This window comes from Jaculus jaculus, chromosome 9 (genome assembly GCF_020740685.1).
Source record: "Jaculus jaculus isolate mJacJac1 chromosome 9, mJacJac1.mat.Y.cur, whole genome shotgun sequence".
NCBI lineage: Eukaryota > Metazoa > Chordata > Mammalia > Rodentia > Dipodidae > Jaculus > Jaculus jaculus.
In genome coordinates, this window is record NC_059110.1 from 113,294,543 (window position 1) to 113,314,126 (window position 19,584).

At 42.9% G+C, this 19,584-nt stretch overlaps 1 protein-coding gene across 1 annotated transcript in view; it reads left to right on the forward strand.

Annotated features, from left to right (window-relative positions):
• The first annotated feature begins 12,636 nt into the window (after positions 1–12,636).
• Positions 12,637–19,584, forward strand: part of LOC123463552 (keratin-associated protein 9-1-like) — a 28,113-nt gene continuing 21,165 nt past the window's right edge. Inside the window, exon 1 of the mRNA XM_045159555.1 lies at positions 12,637–12,878. Within this exon, the coding sequence (XP_045015490.1) occupies positions 12,637–12,878 (242 nt within the window). The remainder of the gene's footprint in view (positions 12,879–19,584) is intronic.

Here is a 19,584-nt window from a genome sequence, read left to right on the forward strand (position 1 = left end):
GCTGCCAGCCCTGGATGAAGTTTTCACAGTTATACAAGTAATAGAAATGTTTACGTATATCAGCCAAAAGACCTATACAAAAACATGTGTACAAACATTACTTTTAATTGTCCCAAGCTACAAGCAAGCTGCACTTTTCTAGAGGAAAATCGACAAATAATTTGTGTCAAATTCATTCAGTGGAAGATTATAGAGCAATGAGGTGGATAAATGACAGATAGTTATAGTGATGAATTTCACAATCATGATATTAACAGAAAAAAATAATCCAGTCTTCTCAGGTCTATATTGCTATGGAGTAGGAGGTCAGATATCTACACAGTAGATCTCTTCATCCCATGTGGCTTTTAACCATAAACATATGAAAGAACTGATAGAGAGCTGGGTCCCTAAGTTAGCCTGAAGTCAGGTTTTGTTGGGCAAAAGACAGGGAAGCGTGCAGTCAGGTCACACTGTGAACGTGGCAGCTTCATGCCGCTCTACAGAGACACATCCTAATCCCAGTGCAGACAAAGGATCGGGTCAGTACATGAGGAGCTACTGCATCCCTCCCAGGATAGCAGAGGTGCACGTAACCAGAGGACGCCGGGACCAAGTTCATGGCGTGGCTCCTCCCTTTAAAAACATGTGTTTGAAAAGTTCTCATGAGTTACTCTGAAATCAACTAATTCACCACTTTACAAGTTCATAACTTTAGGGAACAACTTCTTTCTTGATAAACTCAAATGGAACATGGAAATGTTCTAAACCAAAGGCAACCATCTTCCTGAGGGGTCCAAACCATTGAGGACTAACTTATGCAAGGCTCGCAGTGTTTAAGAACTCATAATATCATTAAAATAAATTCACCTGCGAACGGGAACCCACACTTCATACCTGACACCATGAGAGATTCATGCTGCTCCCCTTGATGTGAGACTTCCTGCAGTAGATCCACCTTCTGGAAACCCATCTGTGAGCCCAGCTGCTGTGAGTCCAGCTACTGCCAGCCTTGCTGTCTCCCAACTAGCTGATGTTCATCCTGCTGCCGGCCAACTTGCTGGGAGACAACCTGCTGTAAAACGACCAGCTGGAAACCAACCTGTGTGACCAGCTGTTTCTGCACATCCTGTGGCCAGCCATGCTGCTGTGAGTCCAGCTGCTGTGGTCAAACCAGCTCTGGATTTGGGTACAGCCAGCCCAGCTGCCAACCGACTTGTTGTGAAACCACCTGTGGCAAGACCACCTGCGTTAATCCCATCTGGGCGACCAGATGTTACTGCACACCCTGCTGCCATCCCAGTGCAGTCAGCCCTGCTGCCAGCCACCTTGCTGCAAAACCCCCTGTTGTAGGACCACCTGCTGCAGCACACCCTGCTGCCAGCCTTGCAGCCTGCCCACTGACCGTGACACCACCTGTTGTAAGACCACCTGCATTCAACACACCTGCGAACCCAGTTGCTACCAGCCTTGCTGCTGCTGACCAGCGCTTCAATGAGCGACATCTACGCAGCCAGACTTCCGTCACACCTGATTTGCCACATGATCATAAATATGCTTCTTTGCTGGAAACCATCACTACAACCAGTGATTCAGAGGACCAAAATGAAGACTTTCGCATTTTATTCTTAGGTTGACAGTGCAGGATTTACTTTCCATTTCTAGATTCACACATCTCTGACTCACCAGGATTATGGCACTTGACTAAACCTTCAAAACAGCCACACCTCATTTCTCTGGCATTTTATCCCTCCTTGCCTCTTAATCCTGATGCGGCTCTGTAAAAGCGCCCTTTTTAGATCATCTTTTGAGCCATGCTTCTTCTGCGGGGGACTCCAGATTCTCTTAAGCTGCTTTCTCCTTCATGCTCAGTTTTGAGTAGGAAGTTTAATAATTTCTGTCCATTATTCCTTCCATATTGTCTTTATTCAACTTTGATAATTCACTTGATAAGAGACCTACAAGCTCAATAGATTTAAAAAGGTACAAAATGATATCATTGTCTCACATATAACTGGCACAACGTTCTGCAGAAAATCACCAGCAGTTTTTCCCCTGGCAGAGTAAAGTTAATACTCACTGATGACCAATTCTCTATCTCCTTCTTCCTTAGCCTCTGGAGACCGGCTTCTGTTCTTATTCTCTGACTTTGACTTTACAAACACCATTTGAGGCGCACTGTGGAGCACTGGTCCTTCTCTCAGAGTTCTTCATTCACTATCTGCTGATGTCTTTTGAGAAATGCACATTCACTTTCACAATATGTTCAACCAGGCCAGAGTCCACTCAGCATCCCCTCCCTCTCTTGAAATTCCCTTTGCACAGATTTCTCTCTGCTCCTGCTTATGTTGCTGTCAAGTCTACTAGACAGCATAACCAATTATTTTTTATTAGCATCTTCCATGATATAACACTATCCCATGGTGATTCCCTCCCTCCCCCCACTGTCCCCTTTGAAGCTCCACTCTTCATCACACCCCTCTCCTACTCCTAAAGAGTTGTGGGATGACAGTTTGTAGTCCCAATGCCTAAATTTCCCAAGTTGGAAGAAGTCATCATATGGTGGAAAACCAGTGAACAGAAGCTGTCGGTACACATCTGATACCACAGCACATGCCTACTGCCCGCTGCCCACCACTTTTTGCCAGCCTACCTGCTGCAGGACCACCAGAAGTATTTTTCCTTCCATGGCCCCCTTAATTCTCTTAGAAAAGTTCATTAGATTCACATGTTATCAAAAATCGAACAGCTTTCTTCCACTTCCTGCTGGATATGAATCTGCTGTTATCTCTTGTACAATGTGTTTTATTATATCCATTCTTTCATGGAGAGACATGTGAGTTACTTCCACATCTGGCCTGTGCTGCTGCTATGAGCTTTGAAGTGCAAACATTAATTCAAGACTTACATTTAAATTCAATTTCTCACGACCTAACAGCATTGGCTTGTAAGCTTTCCACGAATTGCAATATTTCATTTACTCTGATAATACTTCATGTTTGGTGCAGTCTCCTACAACCTTGAAAAGGGGAAAAGTTGTGGCTTAAAGACCAGAAGAGCGAGAGAATAATGTCTGTCTCTTGTGCCATGCTCCATTAGGGACCGCCACCAACTTTTAACAACATTTGAGTCGCACTGTGGAGCGCTGGTCTTTTGCTCACAGTTCTTCATCCATTATCTCCTGAGGTCTTTTGAGAAATCCACATTCATTTTCACAAAATATTCCACAAGTCCAGAGTCCACTCAGTATAACTTCCCCCTCTTGATTTTACCAAGTGGCAAATGTGACAGAAGAACCATTTCTATCTTCTGGACCAGGTCTATAAGCATCAGTTTCAGAAAAGTAAAGAGCGGAAGGTTGATTTACTGAAGCTCAAGTCAGAGGAAGTTGGTAATCATGAGGAAATTTTTAAAAGATGGATTTATGTATGGGGGTGGTATTGCATTCCAGGGCTTTGTGCTGCTACAAACAGACACCAGTCACTTGACTTTCTTTTTTTCATCTTGCTTACATAGGCTTGAAAAGTGAACCCAGATGGACAGGCTTTGCAAACAAGAGCCTTTAACCACTGAGACATCTCTCTGCCCCCAAATATTTACCACCTGGCTCTTTAAAAATTCTTTACATATTTACACACACAATCATGTGTGTACACTGCATCAGGATCTCTTGTTAATGTTGAGAACTTCCCATCTGGTTTGATGTGGGTGATTGGGGAATTAAACCCCAGGCCTGCAAGCAAACCTTTAATGTTGAAACCCTATCCCCAGCTCAACAAGCATTAACTTCTGTTACATTACTCCATGTTAAAAAGCCTTCTAGAGATCTGTTGGGGAACTTCTCACCTAGTATGTGTGATAGAATGACATTATATTATTCATCTGAAAACCTACTGAGCTTGTAGATTTCATACAAAGTGATTAGCAGAATACAATAATAGACAAACAATATGAAATGAATAGTGATACAGTTTATTAAGAATTTATTAAGATTGTCAGCATTTGGGGACACAATTCAAACATGAACAGGGAGAAGAGCATGACATGTAAGAATCCAGAGTACACTTCAGAAGAAAACATGGTTGTAAAGATGACTATGGCATAAACCTATGGGATTTTTCTTTTCAAGGTAGGTTCTCACTCTAGCCCAGGCTGACATGGAATTTACTATGTAGTCCAAAGCTGGCATCAAATTTACTGCAATCCTCCTACCTGTGTCTCCTTAGTGCTGAGATAAAAGACATTCATCACCACACCCTCCTTTCCTATGGAATTTCTAATGAAAGTAGTTTCTTAAGTTACTTGGTAGAAGAGGTGGAGATCTTGCCTCTGAATCTGAACTTAGGTCAGACCTCCAGATCAACCATCTCAGAGGATGGGAAGAAATCTACAATACCTGGAGAAGGGGACAGAAAGGGGTTGACATACTCTGCACTTCCTCAAAGCAATTAACATGTTTAAATATGAACTGAAGATTATCAATTTTTTTCTGGTGATACACTGAGGTTTGCAGCAGAGGTAAGGTGCGAGTTTGTGCTGCAAGCCAGGTGAGACAGAAGTACAACTATACAGATGTTGTTCACCTAGGGGGATTTGGTCAGCAGCAACTGGACTGGAAGCAGGGCATGCTAAGGCAGATGGTCACACAGGTGGGTTTCCAGCTGGTGGTTTGGCAGCAGGTGGTCTCACAGCAAGTTGGTGGGCAGCAGAGCTGGTAGAAGCAGGGCTGGCATCAGGGTGTGCATCAGCAGCAGCAGGTCTCACACGTTGGTTTACAGCAAGTGGTCCTGCAGCAGGTGCTCTGACAGCAAGTTGGTTGGCAACAGGGCTGGCAGCAGGGTGTGCAGCAGCAACTTGGGGCACAGCAAGGCTGGCAGCAGGGTGGGCAGCAGCAGCTGGTCCCACAGCAGGGCTTCCAGCATGTGGTGTTGCAGCAGGTGGTCCTGCAGCAGGTGGGCTGGCAGCAAGGGGAGCAGCAGCAGTCGCTCATGGTGTCAGATGGGGAGGGTGGGTTCCTGGTCACAGGAGAGTTTTCCAGAATGTGATGGATGACTTCTTTGCATCTGGGCCTTTTATACACCAGTCCTCAAGGGTTGGACCAATCAGTAGGACTTGTCCTTTGTGTTTACAGCATTTGCTGTGTGTTTACTTTGTGTTTATTAAGGAAGAAGTCATTACTCAATGTTATGCATCTTTGGAAAGTGTTACTCTGATTCTTATTTGGAAGTAATTTACTTGAACTGTTTGAATTTAAACTAAAGTTTCATTCCATTGACTTTGTTGATTGTAGCGCACAATTGTGTCCTATTTACAGAAATGGATTTATTGCCTATTTCCTTGTTTATGTATCACCAAAGCCTGATTCTAGGTTGGTCCAGGCATTGGTCACTGGGTAAGTTCCTATACCTGTGCATGTCAGGAGGACCAACACCCTTCAGATGCAGGTGTCTGACACAATGCATCCAGAGCAGAGCAGAGCTGGGGCAGGTGGGCCGAGGCAGAAGCAGGACATTAGAGTCCAAAGTATCAATGGGTGTGTGGATGACCACTGATCCTTGTTTCCCTGTACTGAGGGGCTCCCTGGGAGGAACATGCTGCATGTTCTGCCATGAAACTGTGTGACATTCAAACCAGGGTGAGCAGGTGACTCTAGTGGCCACTTGTGTAGCAGCAGAGTCAGTGATTATGCCAACGACATTTCCCTGTCTTCCTTCTCTCTGTTTTTATTTTTATCTCTATCTCTTTTGCGTCCACAACTTCACTGTTGCTTGGTACCGTTTTGTTTGTGGTAGTATAAGATTAGTTAAGATATACTTAATTTTCTTGTGAGGATTAATATATGTATCTTTTGGGATCTATTATTCAGATTAAAAGCTGTAAATTATTAATTTCACATTTGAATGAATATCACAAAGTCAGCATTTCCACACCATCAATAATAAAGAAATGGAAATGAATGTCATTCTCTACAATCAGATTCTCATACTCATTCTCAAAAGTTTCTCAGTACTCTTTTCCTGGATTAATCTCTGAACTGTGACATCATTTTAGCGTTCTTGGCATCTTTGCAAATCAAAACTACAATTGGCTTCTGTATTCATATGATGCAGGAGAGACTCTTCACTGTAGTTATCTAGATGAGGTACTGTCATGACTGTGTAATCCTGCACTGACAATATCTATTTGTTGAACTTCTTTTAGGAAAACAGTTTGGTCAGAGTTGAGGACTAGTAAAACGATGCTGGTGTGCATAGTTTTTCTTTCCAGTATTTCTATTGGCTACTCACCAAAGTTTAAATTGCTCACGAAATTGCTTTGTCATGCTTGGCATAGTGGCTCACACCTCTAATCCCAGCCCTTGAGAGGCAGAGGAAGGAGGAATGCTGTGAGTTTGAGGTCAGCCTGAGACTACACAATGAATAATTTTTAAGCAGAAACTTTGTATGCACATATTAGGTGTTGGTACCATTCCCCTCCTCCCTGCCCCCATTCCGCTGACCGCCGTCCTCATGGGGTTGCTGGTTTTCACCGTGGAGCTGGGGGATGAGTCATGAGAGCAGCAGTCATTGTGCAGGGGTGGGCAATGCTCTGGATGCGCCCTCACCCCCGGTGGCTCTTACAGTCTTTCTGTCTCATTTCTACAATGTTCTCTAAACCTTGACAGGTGTGGCATAGGTTACTTTAATGTTAAGCTCTCAGAAACTTCTGGAGCTTTGCTTTGAGACATTTTGAGTGTCCTCGGTGTCTGTAGCCATCTGCCGGGCACGGGTTGTCACGCTCGCCTTGAGAGCAGCGCTCTTGCTTAACTCGCCAGTTCCTCTCACTTGGACCCTGGCCTGTCATTGAGGGTGGCTCATCTCAAGACGGAGAGTCAGCTATTTTTTTTTCTTGCCGCATTGACATGGGAAGGTTAAAGGGTATAAGTATAGTTAATTAAAAGTGTCTATTTTAAATAAAGCATTTGTATTCTGTTTTTTAATGTTTTATTCATTCATTCATTCATTCATTCATTTATGTCAGAGAGAAACAGGTAGAGAGAGAGGGAGGAGGAGGGAAAGAGAGAGAGAGAGAGAATGGGCATGCTGGAGCCTTCAGCCATGGCAAACGAAATCCAGATGCATGCGTCTCCTTGTGCAGCTGGCTTATGTGGGTCCTGGGGAACTGAGCCTCAAACCAGTGTCCTTAGGCTTCACAGGCAAGCACTTAACTGCTAAACCATCTCTTCAGTCCAAAGAGAGATTTTTGATGGATTTAACCTCTCTTTTGAGCAAAGACTAGTGGGAGCTTCTTTCTGGAGCCCATGGTTTGTCTTCATAGTAATCTGACCTGGTTCACAGTACCTCCTATGAGTTCCTTCACACTGAGGGGGTCTCTTAGCCAATCAGATAGCCACTGGTCACCTGCCTGGGCTGGGTGTCACTCTGCACAGGTGTGTACAACTTGTCCCGCTGTTTGATTTTGTTTTTTGAAAAGTCTTCAAGTCATTTGCCTACTTATTGATGGGTTAATTTTTATTATAATTTTTTAACAATTCTTTAAATATTTTTGGATACCGGTCTGCTAAATGAATAACTGGTAGCAATTTTCTTCCATTCTGTATATTGTCTCTTTACTTTGGTCAGTTTCCTCTTCTACAATGCAGCTATTTAATGTGGTCAAATATAATTTGTCCTTTCTATTTCCTGAGCTGTTGAGATCCTATTTAAGAATTATTGCCTATGGATATGTCTTAATTTTTTTTTCTACAGAAATTTCAAAGTTTCATTTCTTGATTTTTTTTTTTTTGTTTGATTGGGTTTTGCTTTTGTTTTTGTTTTTTTGTTTTTTGTTTTCTTAGGTAGAGTCTCACTCAAGCTCAGGCTGACCTGTCTCCCAAGTGCTGGGATTAAAGGTGTGCACCACCACACCTGGCTTTAAAGTTTCATTTCTTCTTAAAACTATTTTTATTTCTTTATTTGAGAGAGAGAGAGAGAGAGAGAGAGAATGAGGTAGAGCGAGACAGAAGGGCCTCCCGCCACTGTGAATGAACTGTAGACACATGCATAACTTTGTGCATCTGGCTTTTTGTAGGTACTTGGCCATCAATCTCAGGCCTTCAGGCCTCATAAGCAAGAACCTTAACCATTGAGCCATCTCCCCAGTCCGAGATTCAGTTTTTATATTGAATTCTCAGATGCACTGTAGTTTGATATCTCCAGCCGCCTTCCTCTGTCTTGATGTCTCATTCTTTCGGTCCTCTTCTGTCCTCTGCGTCAAAATGTAGATGGTCTTTGAACAATGCAGGCCTTGTGGGGGTTAAAAATAACCACTGTCCTGCAACAGGTGCTTTTGCAGCAAGGGCTGGTAGTGGGCCTGACGGCGGCAGCAAGTCGGTTGGCAGCTGGGCTGGCTGCACCCACGCCCACAGCTGAGCACCAGGGAAACACTTTCTAGTCTAAGTGAAGCTCAAAACCTTGCAGGCCAACAGGTGCTACCACATGACCAGTAATCATACCAAAGAAGATAATGCACATGAAGTTACCACTATATTTTATTTTTGAAAAGTTCAGCAAAGGGCTCAGTGGTAAGAGTATTTCCTGGGCAGCCGTGAGGGCCCAAGGAAGCCTGAGCGCCTGAGGTCCATCACAGGGACCCACAGAAACAGTGAGCAGAGAGCAGAGAACCGCCCAGGGATGACTAACAAAAAGCTGCCAGCTCTAGAATCAGTAAGAGACTCAGGCTCAAGTAAGAATGGGCAGTCAAGAGAGTGGTGGAAAGGAACATGAGGAAAGGGACACACGATCGTCCCCTCTGGCCAGAACAGGTGAGCACAATAGACACATGCATTGCATACACTGTACACCACACCACATATACACGCAAAAAAGAAGATGCATTGCATACACTGTACACCACACCACATATACAAGCAAAAATAGTGCTCTATGAGTTACTCCCAACTAGGAAGTACATTAAACACTTAATTTCAAAAGATTGGCAAAATTTAAGGAATAAATTCTTCCTTTAAAAAAGAAAAGAGCTAGTACAAAAACAATATAGACAACGGCAACAGTAAACTCTCCTGATAATTTTCCAGGCTTGTAGTCCCAATACCTAAATTTCCCGAGTTGAAAGAAGTCAGCATATTGTGTAAAACCTGTGAAGAGAAGCCGGCCGTACAATACCACAGCACACGCCTGCTGCCTGCTCCCCCCCACTTCCTGCCAGCCCACCTGCTGCAGGGCCACCAGAAGTATTTTTTCTTCCATGACTGTCTTATTTCTCTTAGAAAGGTGTCATTAGACTCATTTGTTATCAAAAATCAAATAATTTTCTTCCACTGCTGCTGAATGTTAATCTGCTGTATCTCTTGTGCAGTGTGTATTATTATATCCATCCATTCATGGAGAGACATGTGAGTTACTTCCACATCTGGCCTGTACTGCTGCTATGAGCTTTGAAGTGCAAACATTACATCAAGATTTAAGTTTAAATTCAATTTCTCATATCCTAACACCATTGGCTTGTAAGCTTTTCACGAATTGCAATATTTCATTTATTGTGATAATATTTCCATGTTTGGTGCTGTCTTCTGCAATCAGGAAAAGGGGAATGTTGAAGCTTATAGACCAGAAAAGTCCAAGAATAATGTCTGTCTCTTGTGCCATGCTCCACTAGGCACTGCCCCCCACTCCAGGAGCTCTCTCTGTGGTTCTGGAATTCCCTGGTGGAACAGCAGACTATCTACTGAGATGCACATTCACTTTCATAAACGCCTCTGACACCAAGGGTCACTTCTGGTAATCTGGACACCATTCTTTCTCTTGAGCTTGTCTTTGCATGAGTTGTTTATGTTATTGCTCCACTTTCCAGACGTTCTCATCCTCTTGATTTTCTTTTTATGATAACTTCAGTATATGAATATGCTGCAATTTGAACAAGACTTCTCTGTCCCACCCATCAGGGATCAGGGAACATTGCAGAGGAGGCAGCAGAAGGACTGAGCGCTGAGCCTGCAGAAGCCTCTGAGGAGACTCACAACCCATCAAAAATGAAAACAAGAGGCTGCCTAGAGCTCAGCACTAATGAAGCATCTCTGTCTCTCCTTCCAAAGCTCAGGGAACATTGAGGAAGAGGGGAAGAAGGTGGAAAGAATATAAGAGCCAAAGAATGGGAAGGAGCAATTGGGGGCACTTTTTCCTCAACCTGAACTGATTGGTGTGTTCTTGACCTGACAGTGGTTAGTGTGTGGACCAAAAGTCCTGCACTGGTCAAAGACCATCAACAGCTGCACTGTAGATAAGGAAACTGATCAAAGTAAAAAGACAATTGGCAGAATGGAAGAAAATCTTTACCAGTTATTCATTTAGCAGGCCAGTATCCAAAAATATTTAAAGAATTGTTAAAAGCTATAATAAAAATTTAACCCATCAATAAGTAGGCAAATGATTTGAAGACTTTTCAAAAACTAAAATGAACCAGCAGGACAAGATGTACACACCTGTGCAACACTGGCACCCAGCCCAGGCAGGTAACCAATGAATATCTGATGGGCTAAGAGACCCACTCAGTGGAAGGAACTCATAGGAGGTACTATGAACCAGGTCAGATTACTATGAAGACAAGCCATGGACTCCAATAAGAAGCACCCACTAGTCTTTGCTCAAAAGAGAGGTTATATCCATCAGAAATTTCTCTTAATTAACTATGCTTATACCCTTTAACTTCTGGAGTCAGAGGTAAAAAGATTGCAATGAGTTTGAGACCACCCTCAGAGTACATAGTGAATTCCAGGTCAGCCTGAGCTTCAGAAAGATCCTACCTCAGAAAACCAAAAAATAAATAAATCATAAAAGTAAAGTTTTAGATTAAAATATAAATATAGTATAAATAAATATAAATACAATATAATAAATATATAATATAATTCAATAAACAATATTTTTAAAGAAATAAGTATATGATAGAATATAAATATAAATAAATAATGCCCTAAAAACAACATATCCAAGAACAAATCTAACAAAAATGGACAAGACCTCTGCAAAGAAGAGGTGAATATTTGATAAGGGATTTTGTTTTTTCTTTTGTTTTGTTTTGTTTGAGGTAGGGTCCTGCTCTATCCCAGGCTGACCTGTAATTCATTATGTAGTTTCAGGTTGACCTCAAACTCACAGCCGTCCTCCTTCCTCTGCCTCTCAAGGGCTGGGATCAGAGGCATGACAAAGGAATTTTGTGGGCAATTTTAGACTTTGGTGAGTAGCCAACAGAAATACTGGAAACAAAAACAATGCACACCAGCATCATTTTACTAGTCCCAAACTCTGATCAAACTATTTTCCTAAAAGCAATGCAACAAATAAATATTGTCAGAGCCATCCAGTGGAGGATTACACAGTCATAACAATATCTCATCCTTATAACTACAGTGAAGAGTCTCTCAGTCTTCATATGAGCATAAAAGCCAATTCTAATTTTGTTTTGCGAAAATGCCAAGGACACTAAAATGATGTCAGAGTTCAGAGATTAATCCAGGAAGACAGTAGTGAGCACCCTTTGGGAATGAGTTATAGAATGTGATTGTAGGGATTGACATTCATTTACATTTCTTCACTGTTAATGGTAGGGAAATTCTGACTTTGCAATATTAACTCACATGTGAAATTAATAAATTTCAGCTTTTAATCTGAATAATAGACCCAAAAAGACACATATCTTAATCCTCACAATAAAATCAGGTATATCTCAACAAATTTTATACTTCCACTGAATAAAAAGGTATCAAACAGCAGTGAAGTTGTGGAGGCAAAAGAGCAAAACAAAGAGACGGGGGTTAAAAAAAAAAAAAAAACACAGAGAAGGAAGACAGGGAAATGTCATTGGCCTAAGACCATTGACGCTGCTGCTACACAAGTGACCACTGGAGTCACACACTCACCCTGCTTTGTGTGAACATCACTCAGCTTCATGACAGAATGCACATTATGTTACTCCCGGAGAGCCCCCCCCCCCCCATGCAAGGAAATGAGGTCATCCACACACCCTCTGATACTTTGGACTCTAATGTCCTGCTTCCACCTCTGCTCACCTGCCCCAGCTCTGCTCTGCTCTGGATCCAAACAAATGCATCTGCAGGGTCTTGGTCCTCCTGAGATGCTCAGGTATAGGAACTTAGCCAAAGACCAATGCCTGGACCAGTGTAGAGTCAGACTTTGCAGGTACATAAACAAGGAAATAAGCATTAATTTCATCTCTGTAAATAGGACACAACTGTGGCCCTCTTCAGAGACAATTCACATCTACAGACACAGGAAGAAACCTTTGAAAGAATAAACAACCCTGCCCTTCCCACGCCAGGGAAACTACCACGCAATCAACAAAGCCAATGGAATGAAACCTTGCTTTAAATTGAAACAGTTCAAGTAAATTACCTCCAAATAAGAAACAGAGTAACACTTTCCAAAGATGCATACCATTGAGTAATGACTTCTTCCTTGATAAACACAAAGTAAACACACAACAAACACACAGCAAATGCTGTAAACACAAAGGACAAGTCCTACTGATTGGTCCAACCCTTGAGGACTGGTGTATAAAAGGCCCAGATGCAAAGAAGTCATCCATCACATTCTGGAAAACTCTCCTGTGACTAGGAACCCACCCTCCACATATGACACCATGAGCGACTGCTGCTGCTCCCCTTGCTGCCAGCCCACCTGCTGCAGGACCACCTGCTGCAACACCACGTGCTGGAAGCCCTGCTGTGGGACCAGCTGCTGCTGCCCACCCTGCTGCCAGCCTTGCTGTGCCCCAAGTTGCTGCTGCACACCCTGCTGCCAGCCCTGTTGCCAACCAACTTGCTGTCAGACCACCTGCTGCAGGACCACCTGCTGTAAACCAACGTGTGGGACCTGCTGCTGATGATGCTCACCCTGATGCCAGCCCTGCTTCTACCAGCTCTGCTGCCCACCAACTTGCTGTAGGACCACCTACTGGAAAACCACCATCTGGAAAACCATCTGTGTGATCATCTGCCTTAGCATGCTCTGCTGCCAGCCCACGTGCTACTGACCAAATCCCCCTAGGTGAACAACATCTGTATGGCTGTACTTTGGTCACACTGGACTTGCAGAACAAAGTGGGTCCATCATGTTCTTATGGTGATCAACTAAACGCCCCATGTCTAGTCTGAATCTCACCTAGTCCAGGCTCTGGCTTTGTCCCGGCTCCTCCTCTCTGTGTCCTTCCTGTGTGAATGATGTGTTATTTTCCAGAGAATAAGGAGATGAAGAGAAATGGCTGGCAAAGCAACTTCACATTTAAAGGATGCGTGTCAGACACAGTTGCGGGGCCCAGGCCACTGCAGGCTAAAGTAGGACTGAGGTGTCCTGCAGAACTAAGGCCCCCAGGCCTCCAGAGGTTGCAGCAGACCTAGACCCTGGTAATTTTGCCTTTCGACTGGCAGGAATGGGGCCACTCCCTCTCTTTACCTGGGCACCTGGACATCCTATTAAGACTTAGGTTTTGGTTTCCCTTGGCCATGTGACCTTTTATCACTCACCCAGTTGTTCCCTATATGTTAAAGAGGTATCAGCCAGCAGCCTTCACACAGCCAATCCCTGTTTGACCTGTACCCTGTACCTTTTCCCACCATGACATGAACGCTTATAAACCCATTCCTTTAAAAAAATAAACGAGCTATCCTCTGACACAGTCGCTGTGGTGTTCTTTTTCCCATCGCACTCATGACCACTCAAGACCCTGGTCCACAGTTGCCTGGACGCTCCTGACACAGCAGCCCCAGGGCAGCCAGGAACCACAAAGGAAGATTGTTTTAGGGATAAGAGGAAAAAAAGGGAGGGTTTCAACGAGTAGGACTATTTCCCCTTAAACTTTTCAGGGAGGGGTACATGTCAACAATGCCTGTGAGCATCCTTTGTCTTCAATGTTGTAGGAGTTGATTTGTGTCTGGGTGGGAAGGAGTCTACCCCAATGTGACACTGTGAGGCAGGACACTGGACAATGGGCGGGTGGTGAATGTTCAGGCGATGAGCAGGTCAGCAGCATCGTGTCCTTTAGGGATGAAGCTTGCTTTTCCTGGTTCCATTATGTACCATTATTTTCTATTGTTCAGAAGCTGTTTAAATTTCAGAATACATATGGTGACATAGAAAGTAAAATAAGACTAAAATTTAGAGAAAGTTGACCAAGAAAATTTACATGTTTTATAAGTAAATTCCATGAGCAATTCAGCACAAAGTGATCATATCCTTACCATTATTAATCAGTAAAGAATCATAAATCGACCACCTTTTTAAACAATAATATCATCCAACTCATTGCCAAGGGAAACTGATCACTTTGACTGGCATGGCAGGTAAGATCATGACTGACTCTAAGATGCTGTGTCACAAAGGAATCAAATTAAAAGGTTACTACTGTCAGATACCACACTGGGTCCTTCCTTCTCCAAAGGTTGTGGGACTGATAATAAAACCAGGAGGCCACTGAGTTGTGAAGGAACATTTATTCTTCGCTAGAGAATAAGGAAAGTAGAGATGTGATTGGAAGACCAGCTTTCCATATAAAGAAATGAAGAAGGTTCTTTGAGGGTAAGAGGACAAAGGGAAACTTTTTAGATAACGAATAGGAATGGTTTTGGAATCCTCAGGCAGGGCGTAGGGTCCACCCAGCGTTGGAAGCAGGCATGTTCTACGATGACGTTCTCAGCAGGAACTTGACTAGGGTAATGCACTGCAGTGACATGGTATCGAGCCCAGGGTGGGGCAGCAGGCCAGCGTGGCGACGTGCAGGGGAGAAGCCTGGTCTGCGAGGTTCTTTTCTGCATCCTTTTCCCCCAGAAACAGCCAAAGCACTGCTTGTCTGGCTGGGCATGTCTCTTCCTGAAACAAAACTTTACTTACCAAAATGAATTCTTCTCAGGCATTGATAATATGTTTAAACTTGTAAGAAAAACCGACGTCAATAAGGCAGAGATATCACCATTGGTGCTGTATGCTCAGGTGTCCTAAGACAAAAAAATTCAGAGTTCAGATCATCCTTTGAAAGTAGACTTGACAGCAACATAAGCTAGAGCAGAGAGAAATCTGTGCAAAGGGAATTTCAAGAGAGGGAGGGGATGCTAAACTCCAGCCTGGTTGAATATTGTGAAAGTGAATGTGCATTTCTCAAAAGACATCAGCAGATAATGGATGAAGAACTGTGAGAGAAGGATCAGTGCTTCACAGTGAGACTCAAATGATGATTGTAAAGCCAACGTCAGAGAATAAGAACAAAAGGCCGGTCTCCAGAGGCTGGGAAAGGAGGAGATAGAGAACTGGTCATTAGCAAGTATTAACTTTACTCTGCCAGGGGAAAAACTTCCAGTGATTTTCTGGAGAACATTGTGCCAGGTATATGTGAGACAATGATATGATATTGTGTCCTTTTAAATCTGTTGAGCTTGTAGATCTCTTATCAAGTAAATTACTGAAGTAGAAGGTAGACACAATAGAATGAATAATGAACAGAATTTATTAAACTTCTTATTCAAAAATGAGCATGAAGGAGAGAGCAGCTTAAGAGAATCTAGGGTCCCCCGCAGAAGAAGCTTGGCTTGTAAAATGATTATCAAATGGAGCGTTTCCACAGCCGCGTCAGGAATAAGAGGTAAAGATGGATGAAAAGCCAGAGAAATGCGGTGTGGCTGGATTTGAAGGTGTAGTCAAGGGCCTTAATCTTGGTGAGTAAGGGATTTGTCAAGCTAAAAATGCCAAGTAAATCCTGCACTGAGCATCTTAGAATGAAATGTCGAAGTCTTCATTTTGGTCCTCTGAATCACTGGTGATAGTGGCAGTTTCCAGCAAAGAAGCAGATTTGTGATCATGTGGCAAATCAGGTGTGACAGAAGTCTGGCTGCGTAGATGTCTCTCATTGAAGCGCTGGTCGGCAGCAGCGAGGCTGGTAGCAACTGGGTTCGCGGGTGTGTTGAATGCAGGTGGTCTTACATCAGGTGGTTTCACAGCCAGTGGGCAGGCTGCAAGGCTGGCAGCAGGGTGTGCTGCAGCAGGTGGTCACCCAGATGGGTTTGCAGCAGGTGGTCCTACAACAGGTGGTTTTGCAGCAAGGTGGCTGGCAGCAGGGCTGACTGCACTGGGAAGGCAGCGGGGTGTGCAGCAGCATCTGGTCGCCCAGATGGGATTAACGCAGGTGGTCTTGCAGCAGGTGGTTTCACAGCAAGACGGTTGGCAGCTGGGCTGGATGTACCCAAACCCAGAGCTGGTTTGACCACAGCAGCTGGACTCACAGCAGCATGGCTGGCAGCAGAATGTGCAGAAACAGCTGGTCACACAGGTTGGTTTCCAGCTGGTCGTTTTACAGCAGGTTGTCTCCCAGCAAGTTGGCCGGCAGCAGGATGTGCAGCAGCCAGTTGGGAGACAGCAAGGCTGGCAGAAGCTGGACTCACAGCAGCTAGGCTGGCGGCAGGATGTGCAGCAGCAGCTGGGCTCACAGCTGGGTTTCCAGAAGGTGGATCTACTGCAGGAAGTCTGACGTCAAGGGGAGCAGCACGAAGCTCTCATGCTGTCGGGTATGAACTGTGGGTTCCTGTTGGCAGGTGAATTTTTGTTTGTTTGTTTGTTTTTTATGATACGTGGAGTTCTTAGACACACCGAGCCTTGCATAAGTTAGTACTCCAATATTTGGATCAATCAGAAAGATGGTTCCTTTTGGCTTACAACATTTCCATATTGAATTTATGTTTATCAAGGAAGAAATTTTCCTTAATGTGATGAATTTGTAAAAGTGTTTAATTAGTTGATTTCAGAGTAACTCATTAGAACTTTTCAAATGCATATTTTTAAAGGGAGGGGCCACGCCATCAGCTTGGTCCGGGCGTCCTCTGGTTATGTGCACCTCTGCTGTCCTGGGAAGGTTGCAGAAGTTCTTCATGTACTGACCTTTGTCTGCACTGGGATTAGGACGCATCTCTGGAAAGTGGCAGGAAGCTGCCACGTTCACAGTGTGACCTGACTGCACGCTTCCCTGTCTTTTGCCCAACAAAACCTGACTCCAGACTAACCCAGACACCCAGCTCTCTATCAGCTCTTTCATATGCTTATGGTTAACACCCATATGGGATGAAGAGATCTACAATGTCCATAGATATCTGGCCTCCTACTCCATAGCAGTATAGACCTGAGAAGACTGGATTATTTTTCCTGTTAATATCATGATTGTGAAATTCATCAATGTAACTATCTGTCATTTGTCCACCTTCATTGCCCTATAATCTCCCACTGAATGAATTTGACACCATTTGTTGATTTTCTTCTAGAAAAATGTAACTTGTTTGTAGCTTGGGACAATTAAAAGTAATGCTTGTACAAATGATATTTTTGTATAGGACCTTTGGCTAGTATATGTAAATATCTCTATTGTTTGTATAACTATGAAGACTTAATCAAAGAATTCCCTTTTGAAACAAACATTTATTCATTTCTTTGTAGAAGTCTGGCCCATCTTTGAATACATTTTGCTTATAAATATGAATTTTTTGCTACTATGTTTTCTCAATTAAAAGTTTACCTTTGGAGAGGAGAGATGGCTTCGTGGTTAAGATGCTATGCATAGGAAGCCTAAGGACCCAGGTTCAATTAACCAGTTCAATTAACAAATGCATAAGGTAGAACATTTATCTGGAGTTTGCAGTGGCTGGAGACCCTGGCACACCTATTCTCTCTCTCTCTCTCCTTCTCTCTCTATCTGTTTCCTCCTCTCTCTCTTTCACTCTTTCTAGCTTAAGTAAATAAAATATCTTAAAAGGTTATCTTTATTGATTATGATATATATAAAAAGTCATCTTATTATTGTATATTGATTATAAAAATGAAGTATTTGATTGGCAATTTCTTAATATATATAAAATATAGTGATCACATTCATCTTCCATGAGCCTGTATTATACCCTCTCCACACTTCTCTCTGAAGCCCTCCCTCCAATTAATCCTTTTTTTACATTGATATCATGTTTTTTTTCTCTAATTCCACATATAAGAGAAAATAAATAACAGTTTTCTTCCCAAATCTGGCTTATTCCACTTAATGATCATCTTTATTTTCATCCATTTACGTAGCTCCAAATGACATCATTTTGTTTACCATCATGGATGAATCATTCTCTGTTGTCTGTATATAACACATTGTATTTATTAAGTAAATCCATGAGTGTGCCTCGAGGTGATTCTATTCTACTCTGCATAGTGCTGAGAGCTGTATGGTGATTGGTGTTTTTCTATTGTGTGCTGACTTTGATTCCTTGGGGTACATCTTTAGAGAAATATTGCTGGATCATGTAATAGGTTTTTTTGAGGAACCCAAATCTGATTACCATAGGGGCTATATTAACTTATTTTGTCATCAGCAGAGTCTAAGGGTTCTTTGCCCCATACAGCCTCAGTATTTGTTACTTGTTTCCTTGACAACCAATGCGACCTGGCTAAAATGGAATTTCAGTGAAGTTTTGATTCGCATTTCCCTGATAGCTAAGAATTTTGAACAATTTTTCATATGTGATTGAGTATTTGCAGCTCTGGTTTTGCAATGTTCTTGTAAGATTGGCTCATTTGTGGATTGGATTACTTTTCCTTTGTTGTTAGTTCTTTTAAGTTCTTTATAATTCTGTAGATGAACCTTCTATTGAATGAGTAGTTGGCCATGATTTTCTCCTGTGTTGCAGGGTGTCTCTGTACCCGGGTCATTGCTTTCTTACTTGATGTGGCAGTCAGGTTCACACTGCTGGCAATAACCACCAAACCAAGAGCACCTTTTGGGAAAAAAAGGATTTATTGTGGCCTACAGACTTGAGGGGAAACTCCATAATGGCAAGGGAAAATGATGGATATCATCCCCTGGACAACGTAAGGTAGACCATCAGGAGAGTGTGTCAAAAACTGGCAAGGAGGGCTGGAGAGATGGCTTAGCGGTTAAGCGCTTGCCTGTGAAGCCTAAGGACCCCGGTTCGAGGCTCGGTTCCCCAGGTCCCACGTTAGCCAGATGCACAAGGGGGCACACGCGTCTGGAGTTCGTTTGCAGAGGCTGGAAGCCCTGGTGCGCCCATTCTCTCTCTCTCCCTCTATCTGTCTTTCTCTCTGTGTCTGTCGCTCTCAAATAAATAAATAAATAAAATTTTTTTAAAAAAAAACTGGCAAGGAGACTCTGGCTATAATTCCCATAAGCCCACCCCCAACAATACACTGTTTTCAGGAGGTATTAATTCCCAAATCTCCATCAGCTGGGAACCTAGCTTCAGAACACTTAAGTTTATGAGAGACACCTGAATCAAACCAGCCCATTAGAGCAGAAGCTATTTAATCTTAGGCTCCATTAGTCATGTTTGGTAATATTTACTGGGCAATAGAAATGCCATTTAGAATGTTATTGCCTATGCTCACATCTTAAAGTGTTTTCCTGTAGTTGGTTTAAAGTCTTACATCAAGATCTTTATTTTGTTCTGAATTGACTTTTGTACATTGTTAGAGATAGAAACAGGTTTCAATCTTTCACATTGTTATCCAGGATTCCCAGGATCAGTTTTAAAAATTGTATTTAAAAATTTTTAAGTTATTC